General features: G+C 56.9%; 1 protein-coding gene across 1 annotated transcript; it reads left to right on the top strand.

Annotated features, from left to right (window-relative positions):
* The first annotated feature begins 348 nt into the window (after positions 1–348).
* On the top strand, positions 349–3,816 carry DLX3 (distal-less homeobox 3). The gene is made up of 3 exons (XM_054585519.1): positions 349–673; positions 1,733–1,923; positions 3,469–3,816. Exons 1-3 carry the CDS (start codon positions 349–351, stop codon positions 3,814–3,816), a joined length of 864 nt encoding a protein of 287 aa, XP_054441494.1.
* Positions 3,817–13,927: the final 10,111 nt, after the last annotated feature.

Genomic DNA, 13,927 nt, shown 5'->3' with positions numbered 1-13,927 from the left:
AGAGCGAACGAACGCAAGAGCGCAGGAGCGTGTTTTGCCTCGAAGGCAAGACTTGCAGCCAATCAGAGCGTTGGAGCCTCCCTCCGCGACTCCTCTGAGTCTATAACCGGCTGGCCGGGCGGAGCAGGCAGCATTTGACTGTGGCTTGGGACGCGAAGAGAGGCGCGCAGCGACCGTCCGAAGGCCGGCGCTTGTCCGAGCGCCCCTCGGCCTCCCCTCCCCCGAAACGCTGCCGGACCCTCCTCCCGCCCTGCGGACACGCACACACCCCCCGCTCGGCTCCTCCGCCTCCTCCGCGCTCCAGCCCGCGGCCGAGGCCAGCCCCGTGGTGGCGCGGCTCCCGCCAGGATGAGTGGCTCCTTCGATCGCAAGCTCAGCAGCATCCTCACCGATATCTCCAGCTCGCTTAGCTGCCATGCGGGCTCCAAGGACTCACCCACCCTGCCCGAGTCTTCCGTCACTGACCTGGGCTACTACAGCGCTCCGCAGCACGACTACTACTCGGGCCAGCCCTACGGCCAGACAGTGAACCCCTACACCTACCACCACCAGTTCAATCTCAACGGGCTTGCAGGCACGGGCGCTTACTCGCCCAAGTCGGAATATACCTATGGAACCTCCTACCGTCAGTACGGAGCATACCGGGAGCAGCCGCTGCCCGCCCAGGACCCAGGTGAGGACTACGGAGCCGCGGGAGAGGGGGAGACACTGGGAGGTTCTCCTGGGAGAGAAAGGCAGGGGATTGAAACAGAAATCTAGGGAAGCGTCGAGGATAAGACAGGTACTGTCTGGAGTGAGGCAGAGAAGGTGGGCTGGGTGACCCCGAGAGGGGACCGCCTGCCTTCCAGTCCTGAGACTACGGCGCGCCTGGGCCGCGTTGCTCGCTGCGCGCCGCGGTCTCGGGCGAGGCTCCGGGCGAGTTAGGGGAGGACGGCGGGGGACTGTCGGTCGGGGAGCCTCCTCGCTGCGGTGCTCTCGCGGAGAACCTCAGCAGGCGGTCCTCCACCTGGCTGCAGGGGGCTTGTGGGTGGGCGCCAGGAGCTGGAAACCACAGGGACCCTCTGGATTTGAGTTGGGGAGAGGGAGACGGGCGAGGGGGACCTGGAGACACCCGGGAATTACAGGGACACAGAGGGAATGGGCGACTGAGAAGTGGAGGAGCTGAAAAAGAGAAAGGTGGAGACAAAGTGAGAGAAAGGAAGAAAGGAACGGAGGAAAGGACGGAAGAAGGAAGGAAGGAAGGGAAGAAGGAAGTCTGTACTATGCTTGTAACTTTAACGAACATCGAAAATTATCCTAAGATAAAAAGTTTTTTGTTTTTTTTTTTTTTTGTAAAAAGAAGAGGGAACAAGAAAGAAGTGGCAGACAGCAAGATGGGGAGAGAAGGGTTTGGTCAGCAGACGGGTAGCCAGGAGCTGGAGTTGGGAGGCGAGCCGGGAAGGCGTCCTGGGCGAAGCCTCGGCCGTCGCGGCCCGGGCGGTGCTGGCGCCGGGGACGGCGCTCCGGGGCCGGGCGCGGAGGTGGGAGCTGGGAGCGCCGCGTCGTGGGCGGCCGCCCGCCGCTCTATAGCCGCCGCTCCCCCCCGGGGCTCCGGCGGCGGCGGCGGGGCGCGCAGCCGGGAAATCCCGGGGGAGTCAATGGGCAGGAGGGTGGGGCGTCCTGCAGGGTCCTGGAGGACGCTGGGGTCGCAGCCAGAGACTGAGCCGCCCCCCGCCGGGTGTGTTGCACGCAGTTTCGGTGAAAGAGGAGCCGGAAGCCGAGGTGCGCATGGTGAACGGGAAGCCCAAGAAGGTCCGAAAACCACGCACCATCTACTCCAGCTACCAGCTGGCCGCCCTGCAGCGCCGCTTCCAGAAGGCCCAGTACCTGGCACTGCCCGAGCGCGCCGAGCTGGCTGCGCAGCTGGGCCTCACGCAAACACAGGTCAGTGCGGGGCGATCGAGGTTGCGAGGCTTCTGTGGGGCTGCGCGGGACCCGGGGACTCCCCAGGCACTCTCCAGCCTGAATGGCCTTTTAAATTCCCAGCAGGCCCTGGAAACCCTTGCCTGTGGGTAGAGGGGCCCCCAAATCTCAACTTCTGTCGGAAGTTTCTGCACTAGCACGTGTACAGGCATGCATATTTGTGAACCTGTGCAACTGTGTATGTCTGTCACCGGGAGAGGTGTCCTCCTCCCTCTAACCCAGAATCCTCAGCTCCCACAGCGCCCCCACAGTACTGGCCACTCACTCGGGAGGAGTCCACATGTGTCTTCCCCTCGGGCTAGCCATGTGTGTAGAGGTGTACATACACACGCATGTACAATATTTGCACCCATGTCAATGTATCTGTGTACACGTGAGAATGTTCACAATGGCCTTTCAAGGGTCGTTGTGTTTGTGCATAGAGGGGCATATGGATGTGACTGTACACACTGGTGAACTGGTGAGTGCATGTGCAAAACTGTGTGCTTCAAAATGCTCAGCACCTAAATGCCCCATCCCTTCTTCTGCCCTGAGTGGATAAGAGGGATTCCCACCACAGGGGGATAGGGACTCAGATCCCCCCCACCCTCTGCATGTCCCTAAAGCCCCCAACAGCCTGTCACCGCGGGGGAGGAGCAGCGGCTGCCTGGCTCCCTGCAGGTGTTGACAGGCGGGCCTGGGTTGCGGCTGCGTGCGTGGGGCCAGGTCCGCCGGGAATCTGGGTCACCCGGTGAGAAGCTGATTCATTGTTTGTACCAGTCATTGGGGTGGGGAGCAGCAGGGGGAGGGGGAGATACCCCAGGGAAACTTTGGGAAATCGCGGCTCAGCTGCTCCTGAGTCTCCAGGTCACCCCCATTAGACAGCCCTGGAGGTCTCCTCCCTGCCTGAGTGTGTGGACATGTGCGCTCATGTTCGTGGGTGTCTACCTGGGAGTAGTATCTGCGTGTGTGTATCTTTATAGCCTGGTGTCTGTGTGTGAAGCAGTGAGTGGGTACGTTCTGCACATGGAGATGCTTGTGTGGGTGTGTGTTTGTCTCTGTGTACCTGTGTGCCTCTGAGTTTCTAATGTGAACAAAGGGCCACCAACTGCCCATCGCCCACCCGGACCGCCTTTTATGGGGTGCTTACTATAACCAGGCTGCTCTCAGTTCTTTATCTGTCTTAACTTTTTGAGCAGCATAATGACCCCATAAGGTAAGCGGTGGTGCTGCGACCATCCCAGTTTGAAGACGAGGAAGGCAAGAACCAGAGAGGATACGTAACTTGTCCAAGGTCACACACTTAGTAAGTGGAATTCGGACTCAGGCAGTCGACAGTCACTTGCCACAGTTCTACCCCAGACAGAAAAAAGATGCTGGCCCCGGGGGTGAGGACGCCGGCATTGCCCTGGATCCTGGCATATGACATGGGGGCCGGCCTGCCTCTCTCCAGGCTGCACTCCCCACGGGGGCTTTTGCTCAGCATTCCAAGAGGTTAACTAGCTCCCCCTTTCTTCTCTGGTGCAGGTGAAAATCTGGTTTCAGAACCGCCGCTCCAAATTCAAGAAGCTTTACAAGAACGGGGAGGTGCCACTGGAGCACAGCCCCAACAACAGTGATTCCATGGCCTGCAACTCACCGCCGTCACCCGCCCTCTGGGACACCTCCTCCCACTCCACTCCGGCCCCTGCGCGCAGTCAGCTGCCCCCACCGCTCCCATACAGTGCCTCCCCCAGCTACCTGGACGACCCCACCAACTCCTGGTACCATGCACAGAACCTGAGTGGACCCCACTTACAGCAGCAGCCGCCTCAGCCGGCCACCCTGCACCATGCCTCCCCCGGGCCCCCGCCCAACCCTGGGGCTGTGTACTGAGCACCCACCTGGCCTGAACCTCCCACGAAGGATCCCCGGGCCAGACAGAAGGCATCTCTGTCCTAGCCAACACTCAGGAATCATCGAAGAGCACAGGGCAAAGGGGATCCCCCTTTCCCCTTCCCTTGTCCCTTCCTCCAGGGACCCAAGAGCTCCAGGTGAAATTTTCATGGACCAAGGATGTCCCCTGAACCCCTCTCCTGCTGCCTAAACACTGGGGTACCCTTCCAGATGTTGGGGCACTCCACTCCAGCTGGGACAGCTGCTCCCCTTCTGGTCCCGGAGCCTGGATTGGCTTTAAATGGCTCATCACCTTCCAGCCTCTAAAACTGAGTACTTGTTTCCCAGACTGGAGACCTTGGGGACCGGGGGACTGTGGAGTGTTTGCAGGGCAGGCCTGGTCTGGGACACCAGGCACTGTGGATGCAGAGTCCTGCCAGGCCTGGTTCCTCCTAAGCCACCTGTGGCTGCCCTCTTCCTGAGCATCCCCTCTGCCGAAAAGGCATTGGACATCGTGACTGGGACTCAGGGTGGGGACCTCGACCAGCTCCCGCCCCACACTTCTAGCCCTCATTTAAGATTTGAGGGTTAAACCAAAGAAAGTGGGGGAATCTTTTCATATTTGTGGCTTTAGAGCGAAGAACTCAACGAGTCATCTTTACCCTCTTCCCGCTCTGGTCGGAGAGGAGGGCTGCGGTGGGTCTCAGATGTTTTTCTTAAGGACCCATTTCTTCTTCCATGTGCAGGACTTTGCACAATGTTGGTTTTGAAAACTGTTGAAAAATAGGAAAACAAAGGGCATTGTTAACAAATAGGATCAATCTCCCCTACATGGGCACCTCTGCTCTGCCCCGCCCCCAACCCCACCTCTTCCTCTCCTCCAGTAAGCTGGCAGTTTTGGCACCGAACCCCAAATCTCCAAGAAGACATACCAGGCAAAACAAACCCCAAAACACCCCCTTTCCGGTGGCCTTGGAAGCTGATTGCAAAACACCCTCTCAACCAATTGCCTTGGAAACCGGTGAGGTGCACAGGGAGAGAGGGGAAGGTTGTAGCTTGTGGTGCCTTTAGGGGTGAGGGGGTGGCTAGACAGCCCCGCAGAGCTAACTTTCCTCCCCCGCCATGTGGTCAAACATTGAAGAAAAGGAGAGGTAGATTCTGTATTTTTTTAAGAGCAACAGAAAGAAGCAGCCTCCTCCCTGTGTGGTTTCCTATTTATGTGGCCCTTTCCTCCTGGATGTACCTGCCTGTGCATTGTGAGCTGAGAGAAACAGGAATGTGGGCTCTGGCTGGATCGGGGTTCAGTGGGAGGTGCAGAAGTGAGAAGAGACATGGCGGGTCTCCAACCAGGGGGACAGGAACTGAGCCAGCTCCCACTCGCTCCCAGCCTTCTCATTTCTGCTTCCCTACTGGACCCATCTTTATATATAATGTTAATAAAAAAACAAAGAAAATAACCGCTGAGCTCTTTGAACTGGAGGCTGGAGGCAGGCGGGGCTCTGGGAGAAGGCCTGCGGGGTGGGGAAGGTGTTTGGTGGGGAGAGAGCTCCAGGGCTCTGCTGGAGCTCTGGAGTCAGGGGCTGGGCCGGGCCTGACCCCAGGGAGCAGGTGCTCCTGACCCTACGACTGCTCCCAACAAGGGCAGGTCTGGGTGGGTAGGAGGCTCCCAGTGCCGTGGCCTCCCTGACTCCACTCTGCGTGGTGGCTTGGCGTTCCCTGCCAGCAGATGCCCTCCGCCGCTGCCGCCGCTGGGTCACCCCAGGGCTGCTCTTTGATCTTGGGCTCACACGCAGACATGCTTACACACGCGTGTACACCCCTGCCTCCACGCCCAGGCACTCCCCGGCCCCTCACCCCCCTGTCTATCCTTTCCAGCTTGGGGTGAGGTTGAGGCCTCAGGCAAGGGGAATACCACTGCTCCAACAGCTGGCAGGGACCCCGAGTCATTGGGATCTAGGCTGGATGATGAAAGCAAACAGCAGGGGTTCTGCTTGTACTTCTCGGGGAGAGCTCGGACCGTGACTCAGTGCCTTCTTGCTGCCGCCACCCTCCTCCTCTAGCGGCCCAATCCTAAGACTTTGGAGCCAGAGCTGGAGGTAGTCGAATGAATGGAGGTGTGTGTGAGCAACACATCTTGGTGCAGGTGGGAGACAACATGAATGCATACACATGCTTGTGAAGCTACCTCTCTTACACACACGTACCAAGATAGACGATGACATCTCTGCATCATCACACATACGGGGACTCCCACTTGAGGGAAACGTGTCATCTACAGGCACCTGCGCAGCCACAAACACACACCTGAGACCTGAGACCCCTTAGCATCACACACACGTACAAAGCCAAAGCCATAACGCTCCAAAAGATAGAGGCCCCCCAGATGCACAATCACACATTCCCCAAGTCACCCCTGTCCCCCACACACACAGGGTGGAGGAGGCGGCTCCTTATGCTGGAAAAAGTCTTGAATGGAGAATCAGCAACACCACCCAGCAGCCAAGGTGACCCAGCTCAGCCTGTCCGGCCCTCAGTTTCCCCATCTGCCAAATGGGGACAGGAGTCCCCACCCTGTTGGCTTCTGGGGCTGCTGTGAGGCAGAAAGCAGAATAAGTCTGAGGCAGAAGGAGCTGGTCTTGCCGAAGGTCCCTGTGAGGCAGCGGCCATCACAGTCACGCAGCTGAGGGGCCCTTGGCAGGGGCTCCAGAACAGTGGGGGTCCCCAACCCCCACTTCACCCTTCTTCCTCTCGGAAAGCAGGCCTTCCCCTCCCCACATGCCTGAGGGAGGCGGAAGGGAGGAGGGCCTTCAGCCCAAGGACGCCAGCCGGGTTGGCAAGGGTTAAGTGGCAGCTGCCAGGCGGGGCTGAGCTGAGCAGTTTGGTTTGAGGGCTGCGTGCAGGCAGGAGCAGCGAGGCGGCAGCCGGGCAGACTTGCTGGAGACACTGCATTTTATTAGGGCTGGGCTGCCAGCAAAGGGAGGGAGAGGGGAAAAAAAAGGGCAGAAAGAGAGAGGAAGGAAGGAGGGAGGCTAGGCGGGCAGGCTGGCGGGCGGCTGCTCCTGGATGAAAGGATGTTGTAAGCTCCCTAATTCCACCCTGCTCATCCCTACTCTGTCAGGCTGGATTAACTGCCCGGGTGACCTCCCTCGGGGGGTCAGCCCCACCCCTGACCTCTCCTTCCTCCCCTCCTCACTTCCAGGCTTCTCAGGTCGCCCTCTTCACCGACACTGGTGGACACTAGGACAGGGGCCTGGGTGCGGGACCTGGCAGAGTGCCCGGGTGGGGCTACTGGCCCACCTTCTGCCCGATGCTGCTTGACTACACCTGTCGCCGCCTTGTGGGAACCTTTGGGGAAGAGTGGGGGCTAGAGGACCCCAGTCTGCCCCAGAGGTCGCTGTTCTCCAAACCTTAGTAATGGCTGGCATTTGCTAAACTCCTCTGTGCCAGCCACTTTGCGTGTGATCCCACAACAACCTGGGACACCTAAAATGGGTGGTATAGTACCCATTTTTCAAACTGGGAAACTGAGGCTCAGAGAGATCCAGCCAAGGTCACAGAACGAATACGTGGCAATGCTGGGATTTGAACCCAGGCCTGTCTGAAAAGTCAACTCTCTTAAGGAGCTTTAATTTTTTTTTTTTTTATTGATTGATTTGAGAGAGAGAGAAGCATCGACCTGTTGTTCCACTTATTTATGCATCCATTTGTTGCTTCTTGTATGTGCCCTGACTGGAGGATGAACCCACAACCTTGGCGTATCAGGAGGATGCTCTAATCAACTGAACTACCCAGCCAGGGCTTCTTTATGGGCTTTTCTGACACTCAGTTTACTAAAATATGCCCCAGGGCAGAGTGTCAGGGAGCTGGAGCCACCGAAGCTCCGCCCACCCCAGCTGCCAGCCCTCCTCCCAGGGAAGAACCCTGGGAGAAGTGGAGGGGGAGGGGCTGGGCTTTCTTCCCCAGGGCTGGTCCTAGGAAAAGCTTAATGCTGTCCTCAGGAATGTGCACGCTGGAGTCAGCTGACCTGGCCTGAATCCTGCCTCCACCAACGGCAATGACTGTGTGATCTTGGGCAAGTCACTTAACCTTTCTAAGCCTCAGTTTCCTCATATGTAACACAGGGATAATGCTACCTACCTAGCAGGGTTGTTGAGAGGATTAAATAGGATAATGTGAGTAAAATGCTTAACAAGATACCCAGCACGTGGTGAGTACAGCTCAGATAATGAAAGTTGCTGGTGACTATGGTGACAAGGGAGATGGAGCTTACTCCCCCCTCACCTCCTGCCCTCACCTCTTGCCCCACCCTTCCCTCCCATATCCCTCAATTCAGACCCCGGGCACTGGCTGCACTTGCAACATTGGTTGATTTACCCATCTCTAGGGAAACTCCAAAAAAGGGTAAGTCAATGATCAACGAGTGTTTACTGAGCAATATGCCCAGCAGTTCTAGGAGCTGGTACAACAGATGACTGAAGCCTGGGACAGGAAGGTGCAGACCTGTCCCAGGCACTCCAGGGCCAGAGGCAGGGCCCACCCTGGAGAGAATCCCTGCTGAGCAAACCCGACACTGTCAGGGAGGACAGGACAGGCTGTCAGAGGACAGGGCAGGGGCAGTTGGTGGCGGGTGTGCAGGAAACCTGGAAAGCCTTTAGGGAGAGGTGGAATTTGAATTATGCCTTGAAAGAAGACAGCGGCCATGACAGGCAGAGCTGGAGGCCTGGGAACAGACTTCCTAGGCACCCTACGTACAGAATAACCCCCCTTCCAGGAATCAGCACAGAGAGAGGCAGGAGGTTGGGGGGAGAACCTGAGAGCACAGTCTCATGGACCCTCACGGAGGGAAGGCATGGATCCAGAGCGTCCCAAAACCTGCCCCTGAGTGCTGGACTCAGAGAAGGGCCAGGGGGCTGGCAGTTCCCTGGCATCGTTTGCCCCACTTCTGGGAGGACACAGCCCCTGCTCCTCTCTCTGGAGGAGAAGGGTGATCTCCACTTGGTCTCTGAGGCCCCTCCCCTCAAGGCACCAGGAGATCTTAGTGACCTCACCCCAATTCAGCCTCCGTACACCATCTGCCTCAGCAACACCCGTACCTTCATGGGGAAGGGGTTCATGGCGACTGAGACAGGACCCCTGATGCCCAGCCTCCCAGCCTGCCCCAGGCGAGGGCCCTGGTTGGCTAAGTCAGGCTAAGCTGCATCAACCAATCCCTGAGGAGATGAAAGAGGAGGGGAGGGGGAGAAGGGGAGAACAGAGGGGGAGGAGAAGGGAGAGCCTTCAGCCAGCATCCTGGCCTCTGTTTTTCCAGCTTTAATTGCAGTGTTAATCAACTTAATAAGCTGTTTACCATCCACCGGGCAGCCTGAGACTGGGAGACTGAAAAGCCCAAATGTGCTTGGATATGAGTTGCCTTGGCAGCCCTGGGGAAGGGGCTGGAGGACAGTGTGGATGGAGGCTCCGGTGGGCGGGGCTTGGGGCGGAGCGCCTGGCGCGAGGGCCAGCCTCCAGCGCCCAGAGGGGGCCCTTCTGGACCTCCAGCCAGGATCCCCAGGGCACCCCTCTCCGATCTTTCTCATTTGCCACTGGCCCTGCTGGTCACTACTAACTAAGTCCCAGCATTGCAGAGGCAGAGCCTGGGTCTCACCTCCTTCACCACCTCGTCATAGCACGGGGAATGGACCTCTGGAGATACTTGTTCTCCCTGGGGAGGATTGCTGGGCTGGAAGGCGACAGGCCTGGGGATGTCATTATACCACGGTCTCTGGGGAGAGAACTGGTGAGGACCTGGACTGGGGCATGTGTGCAGGTCGCCTTCCCACCCTCCATGCCTGACACAGGCTGAAGCAGCAGGGTGCTCCATCCACAGTGAATGACTGAATGAGTAAAGGGAGGGACAGGGAGTCCTTGGGACCCTTCACACAGCCCCTGTCTGTATCAGCTCCGCGCTTCCATCAGAGGAGAGGCTGTGAGGCTGCGGGGAGGGGGCTGCTCCCTCTCTCAGCTGCTGGGGGTTAAGGGAGAGGACAAGAGGAACACCCAGCACTCCGCCGCTGCTCCTGAGCAACAGCAGGAACTAACAGTAACTGTACCCTCACTGGGCATTATCTCTTCTAAGCACTGGGGGCAGCCCCAGAGCGACTGTGACTTGCCCAAGGTTACACAGCAAAGAAGGGCCAGTGCTCTGCCCACAACTGGTTATATGTGGACAGGCACTACGGAGGGGGCTCCCAAACCCTGGCCTCTGGACTGCAGAACCAGACTGTCCTCTGGCGACAAGCAGGTCGGACCCAGTGATCTGAGGGCCCCCCACACAGCTGTTCTTCAACTGGCCTAGTGCGCGCTGCGCTGGCTGGTGAATTTAGGAGGTTTGAAGGGGTGGAGTACGGAATCGGCCTGTTGAGCCCCAGGGTGGGCTGACTGAGAGAAGGAAGGGACTTGGGGCCCAGGATAGGCACCTGGAAGGAAGCAGACCTGGGGATGGGGCCGACAGGGGCGGGGCCTCGAGGCCCAAATTCCTAGGTTTTCTCCTGGGGCAAAGGGAGCAGGATTGGAACTGTCTGCTGAGTAAGCAAGGAAGAGAGACTCCACACCCTGGAGGATTAGCTGGGGTGGGGGAGGGGACGTTCCCCCCACCTCAGGCGGTTCACCTTGCACCTGGCAAACCTGCAGCAGCAGAGCAGTGGCAGCAGCGGTGGTGGTGGCGGCAGCGTGCCCTTCCCTATGCACTGAAGGTGCCTGGCCACGTCATGCAACGCGTGTGGCACCGTCCCATGCCCTGCCCTGGAGCCAGTATGGCCTGCCCTGTGCTCAGAAATCACCAATGGTAGAGAGGGGGTGATGTTCCCTTGGCCAAGGAAGGGTGGGAGAGAGCTGAGGCCAGAGGGAGCAGGAGGCCAGCTGGTGAGGAACGGGAGCAGCAGAAAATTGCTCCCAAGCCCAGACTCAGGTCCTCCCAAGATATGGGCAGGGAGGGTGCTAACTGAGGGGGTGGAGGCCCCCATTCGGGCAAATTCTATACAATCGGAGAGGACAGAACAGGCTGTCAGAAGACAGGGCACTAACCTGCCTTGCGCCAAGCCCTATGCCAGGAGCCTTCACAGGCACTCCCATTCAGTTTTCTCAATCGCCTGGCAAGATCGGTGCTAATCAGCTCAAGACCTGCTTTGCTCATCTAATACTTAAACAGTATTTCATTATTTTGTGTTTCCATTATAATAGGAATTTTTTTTCTTATTTACTCCTAGATTAAAGAATAGCTACTGTCTTATACTAATCTTGTTTCCAGCCACTGTATCAAAGTTTTCTTAAGTCCAGAAGGGTTCTTTTCCCCCTCATAGAGTCTCTTGAGTTTTCTAGGCATACAATCAAATATCAATAAAAAAGAAATGGCTTTATCTCTGAAGTTAGCCTAGTGGTTACAGGAAGGGTAATATTTCATGAATAAAGAAGTCTGGGACCTCGTCTGCCTCCGCGTTAGCTCTGGCCTAGGCAGGTGCTGGATGGTCTCACCTCTTCAGATACCTTTTACCCTGGGGTGCCTAGAAGGCTGTTCTGGAAGTACAATCAGCCATCCATACCCTCTAGCCAGCCTGCTGCACAACTTTTTCCCTCTTCTCAAAGCAGCTTCTGTCCAAGCCACCACTCATGTTGTTGGGTGTCCGGGGAAGACAGGCAGACTAGGGCTCTGCGCTCAGGTGCTGAGCAACAGAGGAATGGGGGTACTTGGTCAAGGTCCCTCATGGACAGAGAAGGTTTTTCCTGCCTGGCAGTTGGATACAATAATAACTAATCCTTGCTGAATCCTTACTGTATTATAGTACCTCTTGTGTTTTAACTCATTTAGTCCTCACAATAACTCTGTGAAGCCTATGCTATCATTATCTTCATTTTCCAGGTGAGTTAGGTAAGGGACAGAAAGATTAGGAAACTTGCCCAAGGTCATAGAGTTGGACTTGAACACAGGCATCTGGCTCCTTGTTATCTTGGTTCATGGGATGGAACTGTACTCTTTACCATTACGTGGCAAGCTGATGGGTCAGAGGAGAGTTTAGATGCATGGGGCAAGAGGGACACTTTCAGCACCAAATTGTTATGGACAAGGTGAAGGAATAAGTCACCATATCTCTTCACATACCTGGTATATTTCAGAACTTACCAACACTCTCTTGATCTCCATGACCTTCTGCAATATATTGATCACTATCCCCACTGCATAGGTGAAAAAATAAAGACCCAGAAAGGCAAAGTGACTTGCCCAAGCCCTTTAGCTATATATCTGCATTCCAGAGACTCCATGAAGTCTCTCTGGAGGAAGAGACAAATTTAATTTCTCAAGGGGCCAGGGGGAATCATTCTTATTGTTCAGATGGAGCTGACAAGGGGCTGGGAGCAGGAGGCATCCAAAGCCAGGGACGAGTCCCAGTGCAGATTCAGGTTTTAAAGGAGGAGGTGGGAGGACTTGAGGAGGTCACAAGGCGAGGAAGAAGCTTGCATCGGTGGATCCAGCTGATTCTCCTGGGCTTGGGGAATGGACAGGAGCCCAGCAGAGGCATGTCAGGAGCCTCCTCTCCGTCTGGCTTCCCCCAGGATCTGTTGGAGCAAAGAATTCCCGGTGGCGGCTCCAGGGCTGGGAGGAGGAGTTTGCAACAGGCCCCGGCATGCAGAGACTGAGAGAGCAGCTCCTGGGTCCAGCCTGAGAGGACGGGTCTGGTGGCGATGCGGCAGCAGGCACGGTGCGCTGTGGGAGAGGTGGGACCTGGCCAGGGTCACACGCCCCCATTCTTGGTCCCCCATCCATAGTCCTCGCCCAACCCCATGCACCGGAGCCCTCCACCCCTAAGAGAATGGGAGCACCAGGGTTGGGGTAGGAGCGGGCAGGCAGAGGAGGGAGCCATAGGTGGGGACAGGCCACAGACTAAGAGGGGAGGTCTCAGGCAGCCTCCACCCTGAGGGAGAGGTACAACTCTTGGGGGGTCAGGCAAAACGGGACAGCGAAGGTGGTCACAGGGTAGACTTCTGGGTCAAGGGGCTTCCTGAGCAGAGCCTCTGACCTAAGCGGGATAATCTAGATGCCACCTCCGGCCTACTGATTGGCCTGAATGTTCTTCATCGGCTTGAAGCGGGGGAGGGTAAGAGAGAGGGAGCTATGGGGTCATGGAGGACAAAGGGTTTTCCTTCCACCTGACCCAAAATTCAACTGAAATCTGAAAGGGGATGGCTGAGATGAAGCTGAGAGGAATATATTCTGTATCAGTTCCACAGAGAGTGGCACCCTCCCCTGGAAATGAAGTAATCTCTCCATTTTTGGACCAGAGAGGCTGAAAGCCTGGCACAGTGAGACGGTGAACCAGAAAGCCTGATGTCTGAAGGAAGCTTGGGGCCAACTCCTTTCTCCGTTCTGGGCTGGCCAGACACATCCCCTAGGATGCCAACGGGGCTGAGTACCTTACGGTCATCAAACTAGAGGGTTGGCAAGAGCTACAGAATGCATCCAGTCTGAGGGCGGAAGCAAGGCTTCATATTCGGGGAGCCTCCAATCTGGTGGAAGACAAGCTCTGCCTTGCAAAGTCCCAGCCTGGAGTGGAAAGTCGTCGTGGATGCACATCAACCCCCTCCACGTACACACACACACACACAGAGGATTTGGCAAGAGAAGCGATCTGAGCTTCAGAGAGGGTATGTAGCTTGTCCAAGGTCACACAGCAAGCAGTAGCAAAACAGTGCTTTTTTCACCACCCAGTGATCCCAAGCCCTTTTCTCTTCCTGTCAGGGCAGGGAAGTAGAGGGGTCCGTGGAGACATCTGAGGGGACAGCCTCTGGGTTCCTGTGCAAAGGAAGGAATCCATGGCCATTCTGGGAACCATGAGATGTTCCAGGAAGGGCTAGGATAGAAGATCTTGCTAGAACTCAGGAAAAGAAGGAGGCAAGGCTTCCAGGAACCAAGAAAAAAAGTCATAATACAATCATCTGGTTTCTGTGGCCATTCAGTCTCCCTCTCCAACTGCTCACAAGGGATGTAGTCCCAGAAAACAGGAGACAGAGAGAGAGGAAAGGGGGCAGAAATGAGAAGAGAAGGGGTGGGGAGAGCGAGTGAGAGAGAGAGAGAGAGAGA

This window comes from Pteronotus mesoamericanus, unplaced genomic scaffold (assembly GCF_021234165.1).
Source record: "Pteronotus mesoamericanus isolate MK-2021 breed Mesoamerican mustached bat unplaced genomic scaffold, CSHL_Meso_final contig_84, whole genome shotgun sequence".
In the NCBI taxonomy this organism is placed as follows: domain Eukaryota; kingdom Metazoa; phylum Chordata; class Mammalia; order Chiroptera; family Mormoopidae; genus Pteronotus; species Pteronotus mesoamericanus.
Note: the sequence above shows the minus strand (reverse complement) of the source record. Positions and strands in the feature narration are given on the sequence as shown.

Excerpts from the sequence above, each read along its gene's own strand:
- DLX3 (XM_054585519.1), top strand. The coding sequence starts at position 349 with ATGAGTGGCTCCTTCGATCGCAAGCTCAGCAGCATCCTCACCGATATC. Across the intron at positions 674-1,732 it reads GCTGCCCGCCCAGGACCCAG|TTTCGGTGAAAGAGGAGCCG; the intron begins GTGAGGACTACG and ends TGTTGCACGCAG. Across the intron at positions 1,924-3,468 it reads TGGGCCTCACGCAAACACAG|GTGAAAATCTGGTTTCAGAA; the intron begins GTCAGTGCGGGG and ends TCTCTGGTGCAG.